General features: G+C 44.3%; 1 protein-coding gene across 2 annotated transcripts in view; it reads right to left on the bottom strand.

The window, feature by feature from the left end:
* SLC26A7 (solute carrier family 26 member 7) overlaps nt 1–24,488 on the bottom strand; it is a 129,789-nt gene that overhangs the window by 4,464 nt on the left and 100,837 nt on the right. For both annotated transcript variants that reach the window (XM_077493013.1, XM_077493012.1), the window contains 3 exons: nt 24,224–24,278; nt 24,053–24,147; nt 19,049–19,114 (listed from right to left, as the gene is read on the bottom strand). In XM_077493013.1, coding sequence (XP_077349139.1) covers nt 19,070–19,114; nt 24,053–24,147; nt 24,224–24,278 — 195 coding nt within the window. In that variant the 3' untranslated portion in view covers nt 19,049–19,069. The remainder of the gene's footprint in view (nt 1–19,048; nt 19,115–24,052; nt 24,148–24,223; nt 24,279–24,488) is intronic.

Below are 24,488 nucleotides of genomic sequence, written 5' to 3'. Positions count from 1 at the left end.
GTATTTGATTGCCTCTGCGATTTTTATTTTTTGCGATATAAATGGAAAAAGACCGAAAATTTTGAGAAAAAAAATATATTTTCTACTTTTTGTTATAAGAAAAATCGAATAAACTCAATTTTAGTCATACATTTAGGGCAAAATTTATTCAGCCACATGTCTTTAGTAAAAAAAATGTCAATAAGCGTATATTTATTGGTTTGCGCAAAAGTTATAGCGTCTACAAACTAGAGTACATTTTCTGGAATTTACACAGCTTTTAATTTACGACTGCCTATCTCATTTCTTGAGGTGCTAAAATGGCAGGGCAGTACAACCCCCCCCCCCCCCCAACGGACCCCATTTTGGAAAGTAGACACCCAAAGGAAATTGCTGAGGGGCATGTTGAGCCCATTGAATATTTTTTTTTGTCCCAAGTGATAGAATAATCACAAAAAAAAAAAAAAAAAAAAGTTTACAAAAAGTTGTCACTAAATGATATATTGCTCACACATGCCATAGTTATATGTGGAATTGCACCCCAAAATATATTCTGCTGCTTCTCCTGAGTACGGGGATACCACATATGTGGGACTTTTTGGGAGTCTAGCCGCGTACGGCACCCCGAAAACCAATCATTGCCTTCAGGATTTCTAATGGTGCAAATTTTTGATTTCACTCCTCACTACCTATCACAGTTTCAAAGGCCATAAAATGGCAAAATAACACAAACCCCCCCCCCCCCAAATGACCACATTTTGGAAAGTAGACACCCCAAGGAAATTGCTGAAGGGCATGTAGAGCCCATTGAATATTTTTTTTCTTTGTCCCAAGTGATTGAATAATGACACAAAAAAAAAAAAAGTTTACAAAAAGTTGTCACTAAATGATATATTGCTCACACATGCCATAGTTATATGTGGAATTGCACTCCAAAATGTATTCTGCTGCTTCTTCTGAGCATGGGGATACCACATATGTGGGACTTTTTGGGAGTCTAGCCGCGTACGGCACCCCGAAAACCAATCACTGCCTTCAGGGTTTCTAAGGGTGCAAATTTTTGATTTCACTCCTCACTACCTATCACAGTTTCGAAGGCCATAAAATGGCAAAATAGCACAAAACCCCCCCAAATTACCCCATTTTGGAAAGTAGATACCCCAAGCTATTTACTGAGAGGCATGTTGAGTCCATGAAATATTTTATATTTTGCCACAAGTTGCAGGAATATTACAATTTTTTTTTTTGCACAAAGTTGTCACTAAATTATATATTGCTCACACATGCTATGGGCACAAGTCAAATTACACCCCAAAATAAATTCTGCTGCTTCTCCCGAGTACGGAGATACCACATGTGGGGGACTTTTTGGGAGCCTAGCCGCGTACGGGACCCCGAAAACCAAGCACTGCCTTCCGGATTTAAATATAAAACACTGCCAAAAAAAACTGTTATCAATCACAGGGATCAGGCCTGACTCTGCGATCGCTGCAGTTATGTGTTTAGTGTTTTGTAAGTGACAGTGATCGATCGATACTGCACTTGGGTGGGCTGGGCGGAGGGGCAAAACGCAAGTGCTAGCAGGTATCTGGGCTGATCCTGCTAACAATGCGTTTTTTTGGAACCCTAAACTGCTGGGGACGCTAGTATAGATCTGATCAAATCAGATATTGATCTGTTCAGATTCTATACCACTACGGGAGGTTTATGCTTTGCGCGTGGGTGTTAGCGGTACTGGCACTAACCTAGCGATGCCTGGGGTGACGCAGACCCTGACCATAAAACCTAATTGATATCACCCACCGGGTGATCAGGGGGTTAAACCTTTATTGGGTAATAAATGGCGGGTGCCCTGATGCTATAAAAAGCAAACTAACCAGAGTCACCCATAATACTTATACAGTGATCACTGGTGAAAGGGTTAACTAGGGGCAATCAGGGGGTTCAAATTTTTATTAGGTAGTATATGGGGGTCCCTGGCGCTATATAAAAACCTGACGGGGAACCTAAATAACTAACTGGCTAACCAGCGTCACCAGTGAGGCCGCGTACACACGAGCGGACTGTTCGCCCAACCTTGTTCGGCAAACAGTTTCATCAAACAGTCCGCTCAAAATTTGCATGAGCGGACTTGCCCACACACGAGCGGACTGTTTGACGAACAAGGTTGGGCAAACAGTTCGCTCAACTTTTGAAATGAACGGACTCGCCCACGTAAGGCGGAGGCAAATCCGCCCATTTCGAGCGCGTGTACAGGTAGGCGGGGCCCGCGAAGGAGACGTCGCGGGCTCCGCCGCCTGGAATGGGCTTAAAGGGGAACCCCAACGCCGAAAAAAATCGGCGTGGGGGTTCCCCCCAAGTCCACACCAGACCCTTGTCCGAGCACGCTACCCGGCCGGCCAGGAAAGGGGGGCGAGCGAGCGCGCCCCCCCTCCTGAGCCGTACCAGGCCGCGTGCCCTCAACATGGGGGGTGCCTTGGGGAAGGGGGGGCCGCGCGGCCCCCCCACCCCAAAGCACCTTGTCCCCATGTTGATGAGGACAAGGGCCTCTTCCCGACAACCCTGGCCGTTGGTTGTCGGGGTCTGCGGGCGGGGGGCTTATCGGAATCCGGGAGCCCCCTTTAAGAAGGGGGCCCCCGGATACCGGCCCCCCACCCTATGTGAATGAGTATGGGGTACAATGTACCCCTACCCATTCACCTGTGAACTAAAGTACAATAAAAAACACAACACAGAGAAAAAATATTTTATTGCACAGCTCCGGGGGTCTTCGGGGGTCTTCTCGCCGGACTCCTCCGCTATGTGTGTGTAGCTCTTTTGCTAGCGGAGGAGTCCGGCTTTCTTCCTCCCCGCCGCCGGCCTCTTCTCCAGACTTCGGGGGTCTTGTCCCCCTCTTCGGTTCTTCTGCCGGGCCACCGCGCCTGGTCCGGTGGCCCGGTCTTCTGTCGCCGTCTTCCGTTCTTCTGTCGCCGCCTTCGGTTCTTCTGCCGGGCCACCGCGCCTTCTTGTAGCTCTTTTACAGGCGGTGGCCCGGTCTTCTGTCGCCGCTGTCGTCGCCGCCGCCGCCGCCTTCCGTTCTTGTTCTTCTTCTTGTTCTTCTTCTTCTTCTCCTGGAGATGTTGACTCGACGAGCTCTCCGGCCGGAATGCCAGGGACACGCTCCGCTGCCACTTATATAGTGACAATGGGGCGGTGTCACATGGTATATGTCACATGGGTTGGTCACATGGGTTGATGTCACATGGGGACTATGACATCGTAAGGGGGCGGGGTCACCATGTGACCAACCCATGTGACATATACCATGTGACACCGCCCCATTGTCACTATATAAGTGACCGCACAGCGCGGCTCTGGCATTCCGGCCGGAGAGCTCGTCGAGTCAACATCTCCAGGAGAAGAAGAAGAAGAACAAGAAGAAGAACAAGAACGGAAGGCGGCGGCGGCGGCGACGACAGCGGCGACAGAAGACCGGGCCACCGCCTGTAAAAGAGCTACAAGAAGGCGCGGTGGCCCGGCAGAAGAACCGAAGGCGGCGACAGAAGAACGGAAGACGGCGACAGAAGACCGGGCCACCGGACCAGGCGCAGTGGCCCGGCAGAAGAACCGAAGAGGGGGACAAGACCCCCGAAGTCTGGAGAAGAGGCCGGCGGCGGGGAGGAAGAAAGCCGGACTCCTCCGCTAGCAAAAGAGCTACACACACATAGCGGAGGAGTCCGGCGAGAAGACCCCCGAAGACCCCCGGAGCTGTGCAATAAAATATTTTTTCTCTGTGTTGTGTTTTTTATTGTACTTTAGTTCACAGGTGAATGGGTAGGGGTACATTGTACCCCATACTCATTCACATAGGGTGGGGGGCCGGTATCCGGGGGCCCCCTTCTTAAAGGGGGCTCCCGGATTCCGATAAGCCCCCCGCCCGCAGACCCCGACAACCAACGGCCAGGGTTGTCGGGAAGAGTCCTCATCAACATGGGGACAAGGTGCTTTGGGGTGGGGGGGCCGCGCGGCCCCCCCTTCCCCAAGGCACCCCCCATGTTGAGGGCACGCGGCCTGGTACGGCTCAGGAGGGGGGGCGCGCTCGCTCGCCCCCCTTTCCTGGCCGGCCGGGTAGCGTGCTCGGACAAGGGTCTGGTGTGGACTTGGGGGGAACCCCCACGCCGATTTTTTTCGGCGTTGGGGTTCCCCTTTAAGCCCATTCCAGGCGGCGGAGTCCGCGACGTGTCCTTCGCGGGCCCCGCCTACCTGTACACGCGCTCGAAATGGGCGGACTTTCCGAGCGGGAACAGTCCGCTCATTTCGAAAGTACAGCGGACAAGCCCACACACGGGCGGACTGTTCGCTCAAACACAGTTTCAGCGGACAGTTTTTCGGAATTTCCGAAAGACTTTGTCCGTCCAACTGTCCGCTGAAACTGTCCGCTGAAAGCCCACACACGAGCGGACTGTCCGCCCAAACACTGTTCAGCGGACAAGGTTGGGCGAACAGTCCGCCCGTGTGTACGCGGCCTTAGTCTGTAAAGATAGCATTTGGACTACTACTGTAAGGACGGCCTTCTTCTAACTGACCACGAATGTATGAGGCATATTTCAAGGGATTCACAAAAAAAAAAAAAAGATGAGAAAAGCTGCACTAAACAGTAATAGAAAAAGTTGCACAGTGATGAATTTATCTCCCAGCAACTCTGCTTTTTCCTTCTATCAGCATGCTTCTTATCAGCACAATAATCAATTGGCTCCTTGTGCTGCTTCTTCCTCTCACACACCAGCTCTGCTATACGGGACTGCAGGAGGCTGATACCAGGCCACATTAAGGTACTTGCACTACTTGTATGTAAAATACATTTAAAGTGGTTGTAAACCCATGGGAACAAAAAAGCAACCTGCAAGGCAAAGACATAATGAGCTAGTATGCATAGCGATACTATGCACAAGCGATCTGCGGCCTGCCCAGTGCGCCTGCGCACCGCTGTCTACGGCGCATGCGCCATAGACAGCGGTGGCTGTCTTTTTGTAAATATCTCCTAAACCGTATAGGTTTAGGAGATATTTCTTGGACCTACAGGTAAGCCTTAATCTAGGCTTACCTGTAGGTCAAAGTGGTTTGTAAGGGTTTACAACCACTTTAATGACATATTAAAGCGGAGGTCCACCCTAAAATGGACCTTCCGCTCATCGGAATCCTCCCCCCCCTCCGGCGCCACAATTGGCACCTTTCAGGGGGGAGGGGGGTGCAGTTACCTGGATAATCCAGGTAAATGCACCCACTTCCGGGATAGCTCTCTGCGGAAAGGGGCGTAGATTACGCCCCTTTCCGCAAGTGCCCGCCCCTTTCCGCAAGTGCCCCGCTGCCTGCTGGGAAAACACACAGATCCCAGAGGCAGCGGGGACCGTCCTTATTGCGCAGCGCGGCTCGCGCATGCGCAGTAGGGAACCGGGAAATGAAGCCGAAAGGCTCCATTTCCTGATTCCCATACCCAAGATGGCGGCGGCAGCACCCGAGAAACGATCTACAGATCGGCTTCGGGTGCCGACATCGCGGGCGCGCTGGACAGGTAAATGTCACTATTTTAAAAGTCAGCAGCTGCAGTATTTGTAGCTGCTGGCTTTTAAAAAAAAAAAACGTGGAGTCCCGGCGGACTCCCGCTTTAATGATTACAGAGCTGTGTTAATTTGAGCTTTTTGCATCTTTTTAGAGTTTAGCTTTAAATATAATGATCCCCCTAGCCTACAGGTTCCAGAGATGTAAATCTGGTCATAATCTACATAAACTAGATACCAAATATACAATTATTATTCACTTCTTTAAAGTTTATTTAAATGAAAACATTAAGACTACAATTTAGGTGAATTTTAACTATGTGTCCCCTTGAGCATGTGATATATGTCTATGCTAACAATGTGCACACTGTTGGCAGAAATACAAATTATCCCATAAAAATGATATGAATCATAGTTAAATTCTATTATGTTTTCAATGCATATTCTAAGTCATAAAAGTATACTGTAACAAATAAAAAAAGCATTTTGCACAAGACAGGAAAAGGAGATCATGCTGCTGTGTAGACAGAAAAGGATTCTGTATTCTAGACAAAAGTACTATCCACATACATGTCCATAAGATATAAATACGCATAAGAAAATTGTCACACAGTATAGACAATTTTCGCCTTTTTTGTGCCATAGGCTACCAACACCTGGGGCTCATACAACTGCATAAAAAAATACCATGTCTGTCTAGTTTGTGAGAAAGGGCCATCTATTAAAAGGTGATTGTACATGGTAAGTGCCATCTGACCCCCTCAGGACAGCAAACCCTTTGTGTAAGCAGGTATAGTCTATTTTCAGCAGCAGTGCAGAAGAAGAGGAAGTCAGGAGGAACATGGTTTGTCTATGGTTTCCTGGGTCACTGGGGCAGTGATCCGATTGAATGCTGACAGCCCATGTGACTCTGGTGGCCATGTTGGGTCAGGCAAGTCCCTGGCTCCTGGGTTTGGCATGCATTCAGCATGTGAACAGACAAGGACAGGTCATCCGTCTATCAGGGATAGTATTAGCAGCAGGGAAATGTTCCAAATGAGTAGGGAAAGCATAGGGATCCCCCATTCTTCTTGGAAAGCTCCCCACTTGGGCTTGGATCGGCCAGGTCACATTCCACCCCTCAAGACAGATGCTTTCAGCTCAGCTGAGACCACCAAACTTATTTATACCACTTACAAATTAACTAGAACAAGACTTGGTACAGAGCCTTGAGGTACATTGCTAATGACTGGTCTCTGCACTGAATGAACCCCATTTACAATCATACTAAGATATCTAGCCTTTAGCAAACTGCATATCCATTGAACCACCCAAGGGTTAAGTCCTAGCCTGTACCACTTTTATGAGATCATTATGTAGAATTGTATCAAATGCTTTGTCACATATTTCACATGAGCTCCAGGCAAGATCAGGCTCCACGTTCCCTAATCACATCTCAGGTGCTGGCTTGGCTTTGGCTCAGCTTGTCTCCACTGAAGCAATTCCTTATATCAGCAACAGGAATGCCGCACACCAAGAAACTCGGCATGCAGCATTCCTGTTGTTAATACAAGTGTATCAAATGATTTGCTGAAATCAAGAGGGACTATGTCTACAGCACCACTCTAGTCGAAAAAAAACAAATTCAGATTAATCTAACATGATCTGTACTCTGTAAAGCATGCCACTTTGGGTCCAGCAACTTTTGGGTTTTTATATGATCATCAATCCATAATTTTTAGATGCATTTCCCGTCATTTTGATATTAAAGATGTTACACTCACTGGCCTATATCTGCCCTTTTCTTCCTTACTACCTTTTTATGTATAAGTACATTAGCTGTCTGACAGTCATTGGGAACTTTTCCCATTAGAAGAGATTGATTAAAAAGATTGGTTAATGGTCCAGCTATACCTCTAAGTTCTCCCAGATCTCTGGGATCAATCCATCAGGACCCATTGCTTTATTAAGGTTTGAGCAAGACAGTTCATCTGCTACCTGTGTCTCTAGAAACCTGGAAAATGAACCTTCACAACTAAAATCAATATGATCTCCCATTTTGTTTTTGTTAGTATTGATCTTGCCTATAAAGTCATTGGAGCCATAGATGTGTAAGAAGTGGTTAGACAGGCAAACAGACAAAAAGATAGATAGATGGAGGGACAGATAGATAGACCATCAAAATAGGCATTTAGGTAGGCAGGCATACTCTCAATAGGCAGAAAGACAGAGCAGGATAGAAATGCATGCTCGTAAACTGCTTTGCTTTTTCATAAAAGTATAATGTGATGAGTTTAATGTAGGTGTGATCATTTCCTTTTCTCCAACAAATAAACTCTAATGCACAGCCTGCCTCCAATTTTCCTAATGCACAGCACATAAGAAACATATGGCAAATATACAAAGAAACACAAATGGCTCTGAGAATAATCTGAGCAATACACCAAGCTCTGTAGTAGACTGTATCCCACAGAGGGTTGAACGGTTATTTTTTTGTTATTTATGTCTCATTTTAGATGTTTTGTTAGCACACATTTGCCATACTAGTAACCATATGGACAGGCAAACATTAACGTGGTAATTTTGTGATGATAACCAAATTATTTATCGAGCAAAGATGGGGATCTACTGAGGAAGATGGAAACAACATAAGGTGTATCCTTCTGGACAACTAATTGTAAATCTGGGCACATTTGCGCTGCCTCCCAGGAGACGGTCGTGTCAGGATATATACAAATCACAAATATTTGCCTGGGGGCATATTATGAACAAAACAAAGGACAAAGACAAAATACACACCTAAATAGTGATGCTCCCTGGGCAATACAACACAATTAGGATCGGACTTCCTCTGCACTTTTTTCTTTAACGGTTATTTACAAGCTCTATGTTTGTAGAACGCTCTGTAATACTTTTATCTTTTGGAGCTGCAGGATTCGGAATTACAAGCATTAGCATCATGCTGAGTACAGAGAGGAGATATTGTGAGATCCCAGAAGAATTTCATTTATACACATAATAGGTTTGCAGAGCTAATTTCATCATTACAGTTATTTATTTCCAAAATTCCAACAGACTTCTGCACTTCTGCAGTCATTGTCATCAAATTCTAAATAATACTTTATTATTAACATTGTAGTAGATACCAAATGTACCCGTAGATATGACCGGACAATCTCCAGATCCGGATGTATTTGGCTGGATTGTGTGATGATCTTTTGTCTGTGAAATACTCGCAGATCCCTTAAAGTAGAAGTTCAACCAAACCTACTTGCAGCCACATTCTAAAACGAATCTATCTAGCCCTGTAAAGCAAAAATTGTTATAAGTGTAGCACCCTCTACCTTAGGTAGGTAGGTTGCTAGAGTAGTGTGTTTTTGTTACAGCCAGTGCAGGTAAATTTAGGCAGGCCTAGCTGTGAGCTAGGCCTGTTTGTTTTTGATCTGGGGTCTGGGGAGCGGTTTAGTGTAGCAGCAGGTGACTGACATGTACTTCATCTCTCTGGCGCCTCCTCTGTTTCTAGAGGGTTCTGCAAAAGAGCCAGGGCAGAGGATGGGAGGGTCATGGAGTGTATCTTTGAGCTTTGACCAATCCCCAACTAGGATTGACAGGGGGCAGGCCTCCTATATATGCTCATGGTCAGCCTGTTGTGGGAGGAGTTATCGGGTGGAAGAACTGAGTGATGGAGTGTTAGACTGTCGTGGTACTTGAGGGAAACCCCTTTCTGGGGGGATTACCTTGGGTCTGGAGCTCAGGAGCTGGGGGGGAGCCTCTCTCTACATCAGCCTTTCTCAACCTTTTCAACACAAAGGAACCCTTGAATAGTTCTCCGGGCTCAATGAACCCCTGCTAAAAATTAGAACTCTGCAACTCATGATACATTAGTGTGATGGTCAGTGAGAGGAATGGTCCTTAAACTTGTGGTCATTGGGAAGAATTAGCTCCTTACAGATAGCTAAAAAGATCAATGGTGTCAGTGGGATCTTATCTGAGAGGCAGAGAATGCCCAATGCTGAAGGAACCCCTAGCAACCTCTGGAGGAACCCTGGTTGAGAATCACTGCTCTACATGGTCATTGAGAGGTGTCCTGAACGGGATCAGGAGGAGGACAGTGGGGATCACTGCAGGGCAAGTCATTCAGGAGGGATCCATTCCGTGGTCGGTGAGTGAGAAGCACAGTGAGAAGCTCTGGGAGGGACATGCCAGGATTGGATGTGAAGCCAGAGGGAGAGACTGGGGTGTCGTTGAAGTCAAGTTGCTGCAGCCAAGAGGGTTGGTAGGATCTGCACCAGACTTCCTGGGATCAGTAGTCCACCAAGTCTCAGTTAGCACAAATGTCCTTTTCCATCGCTATTTGGTTGCTACACCAAAGGGGACTGCAGACCCCTGCCAGCAAATGGCTGTTATTGAACTGTTGGGACTTATTCAGAGTGAGGCCCAACCATGTAGCTAACGGTGATAGCAATCTAGGATTGTACAGTAGAGAAAGCAAAGTGATCTCAAGTAGTGTGCTGGAGGAGTGTGGAGCTCTAGAGACTGTCAATATAGATTCAACTATTTCTGTTCAAACAAGCAAGATTCATTATTTGGGCATCCCTTGTCCCTTTTTCCCATCCAAGTTTAATCCCCTAAATAAAATAACAAAAAGACAAGCTAAAGGACTGTTCATTGACTGGCAAAGTGTGTCTGAAGTGAATGCCTTACCAAGCAGGGTGACGTGTGGAACTACTACACACAGCGATCCCACTGGGTCACCGCTACATGCATATCTTTTCTGAAACCGATCCGGTCTGGTCCCATGCTGAGCTGTTAGCCACTGCTTCAGTGCATAGGCATGTGCAGTAGAGGTAGCCGACAGCGGAAGCCCCATGTTAAGTCTATTGGTGACGTCACTTCCCAGGCATTTCACAGCCGTTGTCGGTTCTCTCCTGCACACACCATCTACCACTGGACCTGATTGGCTTCAGAAAAGGTATGTATAGCGATTTCTTCTTTTACAGAGTTAGATAGACTAGTCTCCTTTAAGACCCCTTTCACACTGAGGTGTTTTTCAGGCACTTTTGGGCTAAAAATAGCACCTGTAAAGCGCCTGAAAAACGGCTCCCCTGCAGTCTCAGTGTGAAAGCCTGAGTGCTTTCACACTGAGGCAATGCGATGCTGGCAGGAAGTTAAAATAACTCCTGCAAGCAGCATCTGTGAAGAGGTGAAGGTGCAGTGTATACATTGCTCCTAAACCGCTCCTGCCCATTGAATTTAATGGGCAGTGCCGCCGAACCGCCCGGAAAAGCGCTGATGCAGCGGCGCTTTGCTGCGATTTGAGGGTAATTTCAACCCTTTTTCCGCTGCTATCGGGGGCTAAAAAGTAGCTGCCGACGCCGCCGACGCTCCAATGTGAAAGCAACTTAAGGCATCAGCTATTAGGAGCAACAGTGATACCACTGTGGTTTGGTTTACCGACCGCCTCACGACGATATACGTCGGCAGAATGGCACGGGCAGGCAAAGTAACGCAGCAGAGAAAGTGATGTAATCTCTTCTCATGGAGCCTTTTCGTTCCGGCTCCCGAAGAGAGAAGACATCAATGTGAGTTGCACCAACACTACACTTACAGTAGAACATGCAGGCACACTTTTCAGCCCCCAGTTACCCCCCGATAGCCCCCTGATCACCCCCCCCCCCTGCACCCCCTCTCACAGTGACACCAATAGCAGTTTTTTTTTTTTCTTTACTGATTACTGCATTGTGACTGTTATAAGTGGTAGGGCAGTTAGTGTTAGGCCCCTTTAGGTCTAGGGTACCCCCCTAACCCCCCTAATAAAGGTTTAACCCCGTGATCACCCCCCATCGCCAGTGTCAATAAGCGATCGTTTTTCTGATCGCTGTATTAGTGTCACAGGTGACGCTAGTTAGGCAGGTAAGTATTTTGGTTCGCCGTCAGCTTTTTATAGCATCAGGTATCCCCATATACTACCTAATAAAGGTTTTAACCTTCTGATTGCCCCCTAGTTAACCCTTTCACCAGTGATCATCGTATAACTGTTATGTGTGACACTGGTTAGTTAGTTTTTTATATGTCAGGGCACCCGTCGTTTATTACCTAATAAAGGTTTAACCCCCTGATCACCCGGCTGGTGATATAAGTTAGGTTTTAGCGTCTGCGTCGCCCCAGGCAGCGTCAGTTTAGTGCCAGTACTACTAACACCCACGCACGCAGCATACACCTCCCTTATTGGTATAGTATCTGAACAGATCGATATCTGATCTGATCAAATCTATACTAGCGTCCCCAGCAGTTTAGGGTTCCCAAAAATGCAGTGTTAGCAGGATCAGCCCAGATATCTGCTAGCACCTGCGATTTGCCCCTCCGCTCAGCCCACCCAAGTGCAGTATCGATCAATCCCTGTCACTTACAAAACATTAAACACACATAAATGCAGCGTTCGCAGAGTCCGGCCTGATCCCTGCGATCGCTAACAGTTTTTATGGTAGTATTTTCATACAGTCGCTAACAGTCTGGAGCTTTTTTACCTGTGAGTCTCACTAGTGTACCACTAAATTTGGAGCCCAAAATGGCAAGTTGAAGGTACACTAGTGAAGAGGCCTACACGTTTCTGAGCATGACAGATAGTGAAGAGGAAGTCACTCATATGTCAGATTCAGGCTCAGAATATGATTCTGTAGATGACAGCAGCTGCATGACAGATAGCTCTGACAACGGAGTTGTGGTCCCTGCCAAGGTCAGGCATACCAGACCCCAATCTTCTTCTTCTGTCATTGAGGTGCAAGAACCGCATGTCCCTCATATGGAGCAGAGCAGTACTAGTGCCGCTCATCCTTCTGGTGAACTGGCAAGCACCAGCAGCCTAGTACACCCTGGTCATAGTCAAACCAGCATTGCAGTATCACGTGGTGACGTGGTGATGTGGTGACATGGCAAGTCCCATAAGTGCAGTTCAAGCTGGTGAGGTGGCAAGCACAAAAAGTGTCCCGCTGCCACCAGGAAGACGAACACAGGCCCATAGTGCCCTTCCTGATGCATTCGCCAATCCTAATTGGGAACCCACCATTTCTGCAGCACCCGTACTTCCTCCATTCACTGGCCATCCTGGCATTCAGGTGGAAACAGTTGATTTTACGCCACTTGATTTTTATTTGCTGTTTTTCATAGAAGATCTCTATAGCTCTATTGTGGACCAAAGCAATTTGTAGGCTGGTCAACACATCGCCACTATTCCCCAGCCCTCCCTTGCCAGAGATTGGAAACCAATTACGGTTTCCTAATTTAAGCTCTTTCTGGGTCTTTCCCTCAACATGGGCATAACCAAAAAGAGTGAGTTGCGGTCATATGCTCTTGTTCTCTTCTTCCATGACCAGGGCACGATACAAGCAGATCTTGCGGTTCATGCATTTCAGTGATGAACTCTGACATCCTCATGGAGACCCTGGATATGATCGGCTCTTCAAAATTCGGCCCCTCATAAACCACATCAAACAATGTTTTGCAGACTTGTTTACTCCCCATCAAGTTGTCTGTGTTGATGAGTCCCTGATTACGTTTTCTGGCCGCTTGTCATTCAAACAGAACCTTCCCAGCAAGCGTGCCAGATATGGGGTCAAGATGTATAAGCTCTGTGACAGGGCCACAGGCTATACATGTAGTTTTATGGTTTACGAGGGCAAAGATAGTCACGTAGAGCTGACAAACTGCCCTGACTACATAGGAAGAGCTGGCAAGATTGTGTGGGACTTGGTGTCACCCTTATTCGGAAAGGGGTACCACTTGTACGTGGACAATTATTACAGAAGCGTACCACTTTTTAGTCACTTGTTTGATCATCAGATTGGAGCATGTGGCATCGTGCGATCTAATCGCCATGGCTTTCCCCAGCGGCTTGTAGATTCCCGTTTTAAGCTGGAGGAGAGAGCCTGCTTCAAGTGTAAAAACTTGCTTGCTATGAAGTGGAGGGATAATATGAATGTTTTCGTTCTTACCTCCCTTCATTCAGTACACAAAGGTCCAAATTACTACGGCGACTGGTGTTGTGGAGGAACCCCTCTGTGTCCACGAATATAACCAAAATATGGGAGGAGTGGACCTCAACGACCAGTTGTTGGCACCGTATCTCGTTGCCGTAAGGCCAGACGCTGGTACAAAAGAATCTGTTTATTTATTTCAATTGGCTTTGCTGAATGCTCATGTGCTATACAGAGCTTCAGGAGGGACTGGATCCTTCCTTAAATTCCAGGAAGAGATTGTCAGAGCCCTTCTGTTTCCAGACGATGCTCCACCTCACCTTCCCCAACCAAATGCAGTAAGCCGGCTTGGCTACATGAGAGGCATTTTCCTTATGTCCTCCCGAGTACCCCTACCCAACGAACCCCCCAAAGAAGATGTCATGTCTGCAGCAAGCGCGGATTGAGGCATGACACCCGCTATTTTTGCCCCTCCTGTCCTGACAATCCTGGTATTTGCATTGGTGAATGTTTTGAACGCTACCATACACTTGTTGAGTTTTAGAGTAGGGTACAGCATTGCACAGACTAGGCACACTTTCACAGGGTCTCCCAAGATGCCATTGCATTTTTAGAGACCCAAACCACTGGAACGGTTACAACTGTTACGACCGTTACAGTTACAAAAAAATACATAAAATAAAAAAATAAAAAATAGTTGTCGTTTTATTGTTCTCTCTCTCTCTATTCTCTCTCTATTGTTCTGCTCTTTTTTACTGTATTCTATTCTGCAATGTTTTATTGTTATTATGTTTTAACATGTTTGCTTTTCAGGTATGCAATTTTTTTATACTTTACTGTTTACTGTGGTTTATTGTTAACCAGTTTTTTTGTTTTCAGGTACGCCATTCAGCTGCAGAGCGGATTTATTTATCTTGACTGCAACAGTGTTTGCTCCCATGATACATAAAGCCGTTACTCCAGCACTGTCGGAGGTGATTTCACTACCACAGTTAAAGAAAAGAGCATATATGCCGAAGCATGGGGTCAGCAGGGGTGGAGACGCAATTTGCTCCTACCTTTTGCGGGAGGATGCCCCCATGCTTCGGCATATATATATTTTAGGCACAGATTGCGTTAAAAAATTTGTTATTTTTTAGAATTTTTTTTTGTATTTGCTTTGCAGGTATGGTAAGTCTTACTGTTATACTGTAATGTTACTTTATTTTATTGTTAACCATCATTTGCTTAGCAGGTACGCCATTCAGTTGCAGCGTGGATTTATTTATCTTGACAGCAACAGTGTTTGCTCCCACGATAGGAGATGATTTCACCACCACAGTTAAAAAAAAGAGCATATTTGCCGAAGCATGGGGGCAGCAGGGGTGGAGGAGAGATTTGCTCCTACCTTTTGGGGGGATGCCCCCATGCTTCGGCATATATAAATGCTGCATTGGTGGGCATACCCACCAATCAATCTCTTTTTTTTTTTCGTTGAAATGAAAAAAAAGATTACAATATATGCCCAACAAGGACCAGCAACGTACTGGTATGTTGCTGGACTTTGAGAGGTTATACCAGAATGATGCCTGCAGTTTTAGGTATCATCTTGGTATCGTTATTTTCAGCCAGCGGTCGGTTTTCATGTACAAAGCAATCCTAGCCTCTAGACTGCTTTTACAAGCAGTGGGAGGGAATGTCTACCCCCCCACCCACCATCTTCCATGTTTTTCTCTGGCTCTCCTGTTCCAACAGGGAACCTGAAAATGCAGCCGGTGATTCGGCCAGCTGCCCATGCTACTCACCATGCCTCTCAGCAAATAGCTTGGGGTGTCTACTTTCCAAAATGGAGTCATTTGAGGGGATTTTGTGCTATCTTGCCATTTTATGGCCTTCAAAACTGTGACAGGTAGTTGGGAGTGAAATCAAAAATGTACGCCCTTAGAAATCCTGAAGGCAGTGCTTGGATTTTGGGGCCCCGTACGCGGCTAGGCTGCCAAAAAGCCTCACACATGTGGTATCCCCGTACTCAGGAGAAGCAGAAAATTTTATTTTGGGGTGCAATTCCACATATAACCATGGCATGTGTGAGCAATATATCATTTAGTGACAACTATTTGTAAATTTATTTTTCTTTGTCATTATTCAATTAAATATTCAATGGGCTCAAAATGCCTCTCAGCAATTTCCTTAGGGTGTCTACTTTCCAAAATGGGGTCATTTGGGGGGGGGCAGGGTTGTACTGCCCTGCCATATTAGCACCTCAAGAAATGAGATAGGCAGTCATAAACTAAAAGCTGTGTAAATTCCAGAAAATGTACCCTAGTTTGTAGACGCTATAACTTTTGCGCAAACCAATAAATATGCGCTTATTGACATTTTTTTACCGAAGACATGTGGCTGAATACATTTTGGCTTAAATGTATGACTAAAATTTAGTTTATTGGATTTTTTTTGCAACAAATTTTCGTTAATATCGCAAAAAATAAAAATTGCAGACGCAATCAAATACCATAAAAAGAAAGCTTGTGGAAATTTGTGGGGAAAAAAAATACGCAAATTTTGTTTGGGTACAGCATTGCATGACTATGCAATTATCAGTTAAAGCAACGCAGTGCCAAATTGTAAAAAGTGCTCTGGTCAGGAAGGGGGTAAAACCTTCCGGGGCTGAAGGGGTTAAAGCGGAGTTCCACCCTAAAGTGGAACTTCCGCTCATCGGAACCCCCCCCCCCCCTCCAGTGTCACATTTGGCACCTTTAAGGGGGGAGGGGGTGCAGATACCTGTCTAAGACAGGTATTTGCACCCACTTCTGGGCATAGACTCCCACGGGAGTCTATGGCTCTTCCTGTCCCACCGCACTGTATGCTGGGACACACACCGGTCCCAGAGCGACCATTCCTAGTGCGCTGCGTGACTCACGCAAATGCGCAGTAGGGAACCGGGAAGTGAAGCCGCAACGCTTCATTTCCTGATTCCCTCACTGAGAATGGCGGCGGCAGCAGCCGAGAGATCAATGGGCCTCGGCTGCCGACATCGCTGGACCCCAGGAAAGGTAAGTGTCCATTTATTAAAAGTCAGCAGCTGTAGTATTTATAGCTGCTGGCTTTTAATATTTTTTTTTCGGGTGGACTCCCTCTTTAAGGACTAAAGCCAGGCACACACTAAGATCTTTATTTCGTTCAATCCGGGGAAAAAAATTACAGCTCAGTTGGAGACGTTGTACTAACAAGCGATCTCCCCCGCTAAGCCGTTGTGTTCTGACAGGGGGATACCCCCCCCAAGAACACTCCGGTCATTGCTCTTAGCCATTCGCTAAGAGCACTGATTGGGAATTGGTCAGCTGCTGGAGAACCTGATCATCCAAAGGCTGGCTTCTATTGGACCAACTGACATACACACAGGCCAAATGTTTTTATTGAAACGGCCGGCGTCTCTAGAAAATCGGCCTGTGTGTACTAGGTATAACTCTGGCCAAAATTGGTAATTTAGCTTAAAAACACTAAAGACTCTTCTCCACCTGAATTTCTCTTATGCATCAACTGTTGTGGACATTACAAAGCCAAATGATGGTGCAATGCTTCTCCAATGATTTTGTATGTTAAATTGACTTTGGCGCTAATACAGTGATCGATGATATTACTGATTTTCCAGTAATGTGCCCTTAGCAAAGAAATCACAGAAAACTTCCTTAGCATCTATGAACTAGCAAACAGAAACTGCCGGCTGAAGACCCTAATGAATTTGACACTTCCGCGTGTGCCAGATACCAGTGTGTGTGTGGTTTAATCCACTGGGTCCCCAGGAGATTATGGGGCCCTCAGGCAATCAGAGATTATGGGGCCACTGGAAGATTCCCCCTCTATTGCTGTTTTGGTGATAACTCAAACTTTGGGATTTTCTTTCACTTTTTGGGAGATAATGGTTAACAAAACAGGACAGATAGAAAGGGAATCACCCTAATGGGGGCACAGACAGCAAAGAAAAAAACTGGCAGGTGATCTAAACCCTTTCCACTATGACCAAAACTAAAAAAGTTTTGACTTTGGTTATACTTAATACTTTAGGCATCCCACACAAATTATTTTTGGGAAATACAACTATTGGATGGGGTAACTCATTGATGCTTTCCCCTAATTGGCAGCATATGACTTTTTAGAACACACAATCTCTTAATGAATTTCAGGTCTTAAGTGAATAGACAGGTGTATGATCAGGTGTGGTCAAAAAAGAAATACCTCTTGGACCTTTATGAAGGACACAGCTGTATTCTTTACAAATGTGGTTTGTACTTCATTTGGTTTTGATCCCTGAAGCAAGCAAAGCCTCAACCCCTTTTAATGAATGTACAAATAAAGTGTCAAGAGGAGGCGAACACCTATCTGGGAGTTTTTTCTGCAGCTTTATACAGTGACTACAGAACACCTCAGGCTCCATATACATGCCTGCACATTTGCACAGCCACCACAAATAATAACCATGTGTCTAATAAGTGTATGTCCTCTGATCATTTGCTCCATCTAGTGGCCATAATGTGGTATTTTCCTGTCATACGTCAATCAGAAAAATACTGCATATTGACCACTAGATGTAGCTGGCATTGGAAAAATGCATTTGCACAGCAGTTCTTGTATATGTATATATATATATATATATATATATATATATATATATATATAAACTATATGTGGCCATCAACTTTCTGAAGAATTTTAAAAACAAATCCCATGTTGAATTTTACTTGTGTTATTGTATTAAATACAAGTTATGCAATAACAGGTTACATTAAGTTTATTTTAACACTTGAAATTTAAATTGAACCTCCTGTCCTATTATTTTCTAGTTAGGAATAGGGTGATGATTAGAGCATCTATTAGGTTGTTATTGCTGTCTATGTCTGTTCTGAAGTTATCCATCCTCAATATTTATTATTGTGACCATTTGTACTGCGATAAAAGTGAAGTTAACCCCAAAATTCTACAGTTGTACTCAGAACAGGAGATAGGGGGAATTCTTCCATCGGGGATACTTGTTCCAGTGAAAGCTGTTTCCCCTTATTATGGAAGATATCCACTAATTTACAATTTTTAAAACAGGAAGTGAAGAAAAATATTTTCATCATGGAAATCGGAAGTCAACAATGAAAGCCTGACAGGTTTTGATCCTTCACCACTCTATCCAAATTTAAAACAAAATTATTGTGTAGTTTTGAAAAAAAAATATATATATATTCGGCAAAATGTGGAAATGATTAAAGGCATTTGAAGTCCATTGTATAAACACCGGTGGGGGTATTTTTAGCTGTGCAACAGAAAAGATAACATGTACCTGCAGCAAGGCTCACAAGTCTGACTATAAGCTGTAATTGCTTTCCAGCCATAAATAAGAGTTGAGAATTTTGCTCTCTTCTGCATGACATAATTGACAGTAATATTTATGTATGGTATATGGCAGGTTGTCTTGTAAATCATATCTTTAGAGATTAATATTCCTAGCATCAGTTATTTAGCCTGTAAATTATTAAATGTATATAAATTATGTTTTTCAGAGCAAAAATAAAGAACAATAAAATAAAAAATAAAATAAAAAATCTTTAGTCGTACACATAGTGCCTTCTTAAGGTCCTATACGTCGGGTGATTCAAGTCCCTCTGAATTTGGTCCATGGTCCTGCAACAAAGGAAAACATTAGGAGCCCATTTATATTTTGTGTTAAGAAAATGCATTACCATATGTTAAGAAGCCCTTTATTAAGGTAGTCCATTCATTTTAACTGAACTGGCAGCACCCCTTAGGCCTCATGCACACTGGAAGTTATAAAAATGCCTGTAGAATGAGTTGTTCAGCGTTTTTGCTGTAGTGTTTTTCAGCGTTTTTTAGTATTTTTTTTTAGCAAAACTATACTCCTACAAAAGCTTATGGCTCAAAAACGCTGATAAACACAGAATAGCCTAGTTTTTCTGCATTTTTAAGATTTTATCAGAGTTAGAGCATTTTTACACCTCTTAAAGTGGTTGTAAACCCTTACAGACCACTTTGTCCTACAGGTAAGCCTAGATTAACCGTACACGGTTTAGGAGATATTTGCAAAAATGCAGGCACCGCTGTCTACGGCGCATGCACATCTCAAGGAGCACTGTTCAATTCATCATCCGAAAATCGAAAGAGTATGGCACAACTGCAAACCTACCAAGACATGGCCATCCATCTAAACTCACAAGCCAGATAAGAAGAGCATTAATCAGAGAAGCAGCCAAGAGGCTCATGATAACTCTGAAGGAGCTGCAGAGATCCACAGCTCAGGTTGGGGAATCTGTCCACAGGACAACTATTAGTCATGCACACCACAAATCTGGCCTTTATGGAAGAGTGGCAAGAAGAAAGTCATTGTTGAAAGAAAGCCATAAGAAGTTCCGTTTGCAGTTTGTAAGAAGTCAAGGGACACAGTAAACATGTGGAAGAAGGGGCTCTGGTCAGATGAGACCAACATTTAGCTTTTTGGCCAAAAAGCAAAATGCTATGTGTGGTGAAAAACTAACACTGCACATAACCCTGAACACAACATTCCCACCTTGAAACATGGTGGTGGCAACATCATATTGTGAGGATTCTTTTCTTCAGCAGGGACAGGGAAGCTGGTCAGAGTTGATGGGAAGATGGATGGAGCCAAATACAGGGCAATCTTAGAAGAAAACCTGTTAGCTTCTGCAAAAGACTTGAGAGTGGGGCAGAGGGTTTTCTTCCAGCAGGACAACGACCCCAAACATACAGCCAGAGCTACAATGAAATGGTTTAGATCAAAGCATAATTATTCATGTGTTAGAATGGCCCAGTCCTGACCTAAATCCAAATGAGAGTTTGTGGCAAGACTTGAAAATTGCTGTTTACAGACGATATCCATCCAATCTGACAGAGCTTGAGCTATTTTGCAAAGAATGGGCAAAAATGCCACTCTGTAGATGTGCAAAGCTGGGAGAGACATCCCCAAAAAGACTCAGGGGGGCTGAACACAAATGCTTTCACATATTTATTTGTAAACATTTTTAAAAACCATTTATGATTTTCCTTCCACTTCAGAACAGCTGTATTTATACTGAGATTAAAATTACACACAGGTGGACTCTATTTACTAATTAGATGACTTCTGAAGGCAATTGGTTCCACTAGATATTAGTTAGGGGGTATCAGAGTAAGGGGGCTGAATACAAATACATGCCACTCTTTTCAGATATTTGTAAAAAAAAAAAAAAAAAAATTGAAAAAACATTTATCATTTCACAATTATGTGCTGGTCTATCACATACAATTAATTTACATTTTTGGTTGCAACATGACATGATGTGTAAAATTTCAAGAGGTATGAATACATTTTCAGGGCACTGTAGAAAAGCTGCTGTGATCTGACTTCCTGTTAGAGGCTGGCTTTGTTCCTTGTCCATGGCCCTCTATATGTAGGAGTGTTGCCACCCTCTCTTGATCTTCTGAGATTACTATATACTATGGGATTTGTAGTGTGTATAGAGCAGTGCACATGACTGAAACTAACATGCACTGCTCATTTTACACAAACAGAAGTGAAGGGTATGAGGAGAGGTTTGGGAGTTCATGGAAGATGTTAGAATAAAAGGCAGAAAAACAGTAAGAAACGATTTAATGAAAAATATTTCAGGGCCATTATCGTCAGTTAGTGGAGGAGGTAGTGTTAAATGGACTAGTAGATTTATATAGACTTTACATAAGTAAAATGAATTAATGGCTGTAGTTAGTGGGAGGCAGGGTTGCAAATTGAGAGCAGGTTCTCAATTCGGAAATTCTGATCGTGTGTATGCAATTCCGACGTGCAAAAACTCACGCATGCTCACATTCAACTATGAGACAGAAGCTATTGGCTACTGGCTATTGAACTTCCTTTTTCTAGTCCCGACGTACGTGTTGTACGTCACCGCGTTCTTGACAGTCGGAATTTGGTGTAACCGTGTGTATGCAAGATAGCTTGAGCGAAATCCCATCGGAATTCTGTCGGGAAAAACATCAGAGCTTTTTCCGCCCAAAATTCCGATTGTGTGTACGCAGCATTAAAGGAGCAGTAACCATTTATTCACTAGGATTCTTCACTTGATATATTTATGTTTTGTGACATAGTTTTTGTTGATTTTATTTATTATTGTGTTTGAGCGTAGCATTATTTTTACTATTTTATGTCAAGGGAGGGCTCGATAGAGCAACCTGAAGCACCTTACGTGTAAAATTGGCATCAGATGAGACCTGTACATCCACATCCAGGAAGGCCCATATGGTCTCTCAGAGCACATACTATATTTAGGTTAGTGGTAAAAAAAAATAAAATTTCTTCGCAATGGTACAGAACAGGAGAAAAAGAGGGTAGAACAATGTCCCAGTTCAGGCAGAAGAAGGAAACCATTTTAGGAAGAAAAAAATGTGTTCTTTAAAGGCTCCTTACAGGATAAGGCCACTATCTCAGAGACCCGCCTCACAGAGGTGATAGCAATGAGCAAAAACATTGAGTGAGAAAGGTTGAAAATGGGAAAATACAGGATAGGCTTGAAGGGAGTCCTCTGAAGTGCCAAAGGAACCAAGCTATCATGGTGTAACTGGTGTACGGATAGGGAGAGTTATGTATGTGGCACCCCTCACAATGCTCTAACTAGGGTAAAAGAGGCCAACAGACTTTGAAACTAAAGAGGCAGAGCTTAGATTTGCACGTTGATGGCACTCAAGGCCAGATGCTGTGGTCCAGATAAGACTAGAGAAAAGCACAGGAAGTAGGATTAGAGACTGGAGTTCCACATGGCTCTCTGCAAAGCAGGAGCAACAGTTGGGAGATGCTTAATGCTCAAAGGCAGAAAAGAGAGCACAGAGTGTGTGTCACTTTCCACCCGGCGGATGACATCAGCGCTCAGTCCCTCAGATTTAACCCTTCCATGGTAGAAACCAGCAGATAGTAAGAATTTTAATTGTGCCTATTGGTGAGATAGATCCCAGTGCTCAGCCCAGTTGTCCTGTTCAAGGAGTGAACCTTCAGAGCCAGTGCAAGTGCTGAGGCAATGCCAATAGTTCTGGACCAGAAAATAGCTCTATAGCTAACTTAATAGTGCCTCATGCAGATTCCAGTGCCCAGGCTAGCCCCATAACTTCCAGTCCAGCAGGTTCTGATCATGATCTTCAAAAGCCAAGCTGAGTTGAGCTGAAGGGGCAGTCTTTACTCCTGGAGGAAAATAAATTGTAATCTTTAAATACAGAAAGACTTCTTTACAGTACAAGCTGTAAAAATGTGGAATAGACTCCCTCAAGAACTTATTCTGGCCAGCTCAGTAGATTGTTTTAGGAACAGTTGGATGCATTCCTAAATACATAAAATATAATGGGACATTAATTCTTATAGGTAATAATGCCAGGGCTAATTGATACAGGGGAATATTGGATTGCCTTCCAGGGGTTCAGGAAGAATTTTTTTTCCCCCCAGTGGAGCGGAATTGGACCATGCTTTAGTGGGAGTTTTTTTTTTGTTGCCTTGCTTTGGATCAACTGTGGGTATAGGATAATGTATATGGAGGTTTTCTATTGCGTGTTTTTTTTTTTTAATTGATTGAACTAGATAGACTAGTGTCTTTTTAAGTCTAACTATGTAACTATGAGGATAGGCCACTCCAGATAGCTGCTTTTATAGGGATCAGCTTTGAAGTGATGAAGAGAAGACTATTGACGAGCAGAAAAAAAGGAAGAAACAATAGCTACCTGCAAAATAGTTAGAGTTTTCCTAACAGAGAAGAAAAAAACACCATACTCTTAGGACACTAGCAAAAAGCTGAGGCATGCTAGTTGTTGGAGGGGTTATCCTGGGTTGACTTAAAATTTTGTTTGCCCAGTGTCCAACTTACTGGGGGAGGTGTACTAAAACCGGTGCACACAGAATCTGGTTCAGCTGTGCATAGGAACCAATCACCTCCCAACTTCAGCTTGTTCAATTATAGTGATTGTAAAGGCAGAAGTGTTTTTATCTTAATGCATTCTATGCATTAAGTAAAAAACATTCTGTGTACAGCAGCCGCCCCAGCACCCCCTAATACTTACCTGGGCCCCATCTCTATCCAGTGATGTCCATGAGTGCCTCGGCTGCCCGATTTGCTGAGACATAACAGTAGTGCTATTGGCTCCCACTGCTGTCAATCAAAAGTCAGTCTGCCAATAGGGAGAGAAAGGGCTGGGCCGCTGCCTCGTGTCTGAATGGACACACTGAGCTGTGGCTTGTTTTGGGTGCCCCCATAGCAAGCTGCTTGCTGTGGGGGCACTCAAGAGGAGGGAGGGGCCAGGAGCACGAAGAGGAACCCTAGAAGAGGAGGATCAGTGCTGATCTGTGCAAAACCAACTGCACAGAGCATGTAAGTATAACATGTTTGTTATTTTAACCTAAAAAACAAGACTTTACAATCACTTTAAGCTTTGACAATAAAACTCAGAAGCTGATTGGTTACTATGCACAGCTGCACCAGATTCTGTGTGTATCAGTTTTAGTAAATCTCCCGCCCTGTATCCCTCAATGCATAAAAAATAATTAACGTGGCATACATTTCTTATATAAAAACATACCTTTTTTATGACATGCAACGCGCTCTTTAGAGAGTTAAAGAAAATCTGCTCATCCGCTCCACAGTTGCAGTAATGAAGGGACTTCCTTAGAGATTCTGTAAAACAAATGCAGCTAATTTCCCATATAAAAAGAAATCATACTCTTATATTGTATCATATATTTGTACATACCACAGCAGCCTAAGAACATCACATCTGTTCCCTGCTTTTTTAGATCTGAGCAAATCTGCAAAATATATGTAGAAGTATGAATGAATGCTGTGAACAAGGCTGTATGCCGAAACGCGTCAACTGTTTTTAATTTTGACCTTTATGTAGAAAATAAAGATTTTCATGGGATTCTGGAGTCACCAGATACATACTTTCTTGAATATGTAGAAGTATATTTAACCACTTCAGCCCGGAAGATTTTACCCCCTTAATGACCAGAACATTT

Source organism: Lithobates pipiens, unplaced genomic scaffold (assembly GCF_037356315.1).
Source record: "Lithobates pipiens isolate NorthernLeopardFrog02 unplaced genomic scaffold, aLitPip1_a1.2 Scaffold_19, whole genome shotgun sequence".
Lineage (NCBI taxonomy): Eukaryota > Metazoa > Chordata > Amphibia > Anura > Ranidae > Lithobates > Lithobates pipiens.
The sequence above is the reverse complement of the archived record's forward strand: the minus strand, read 5'-3'. Positions and strand labels throughout refer to the sequence as shown.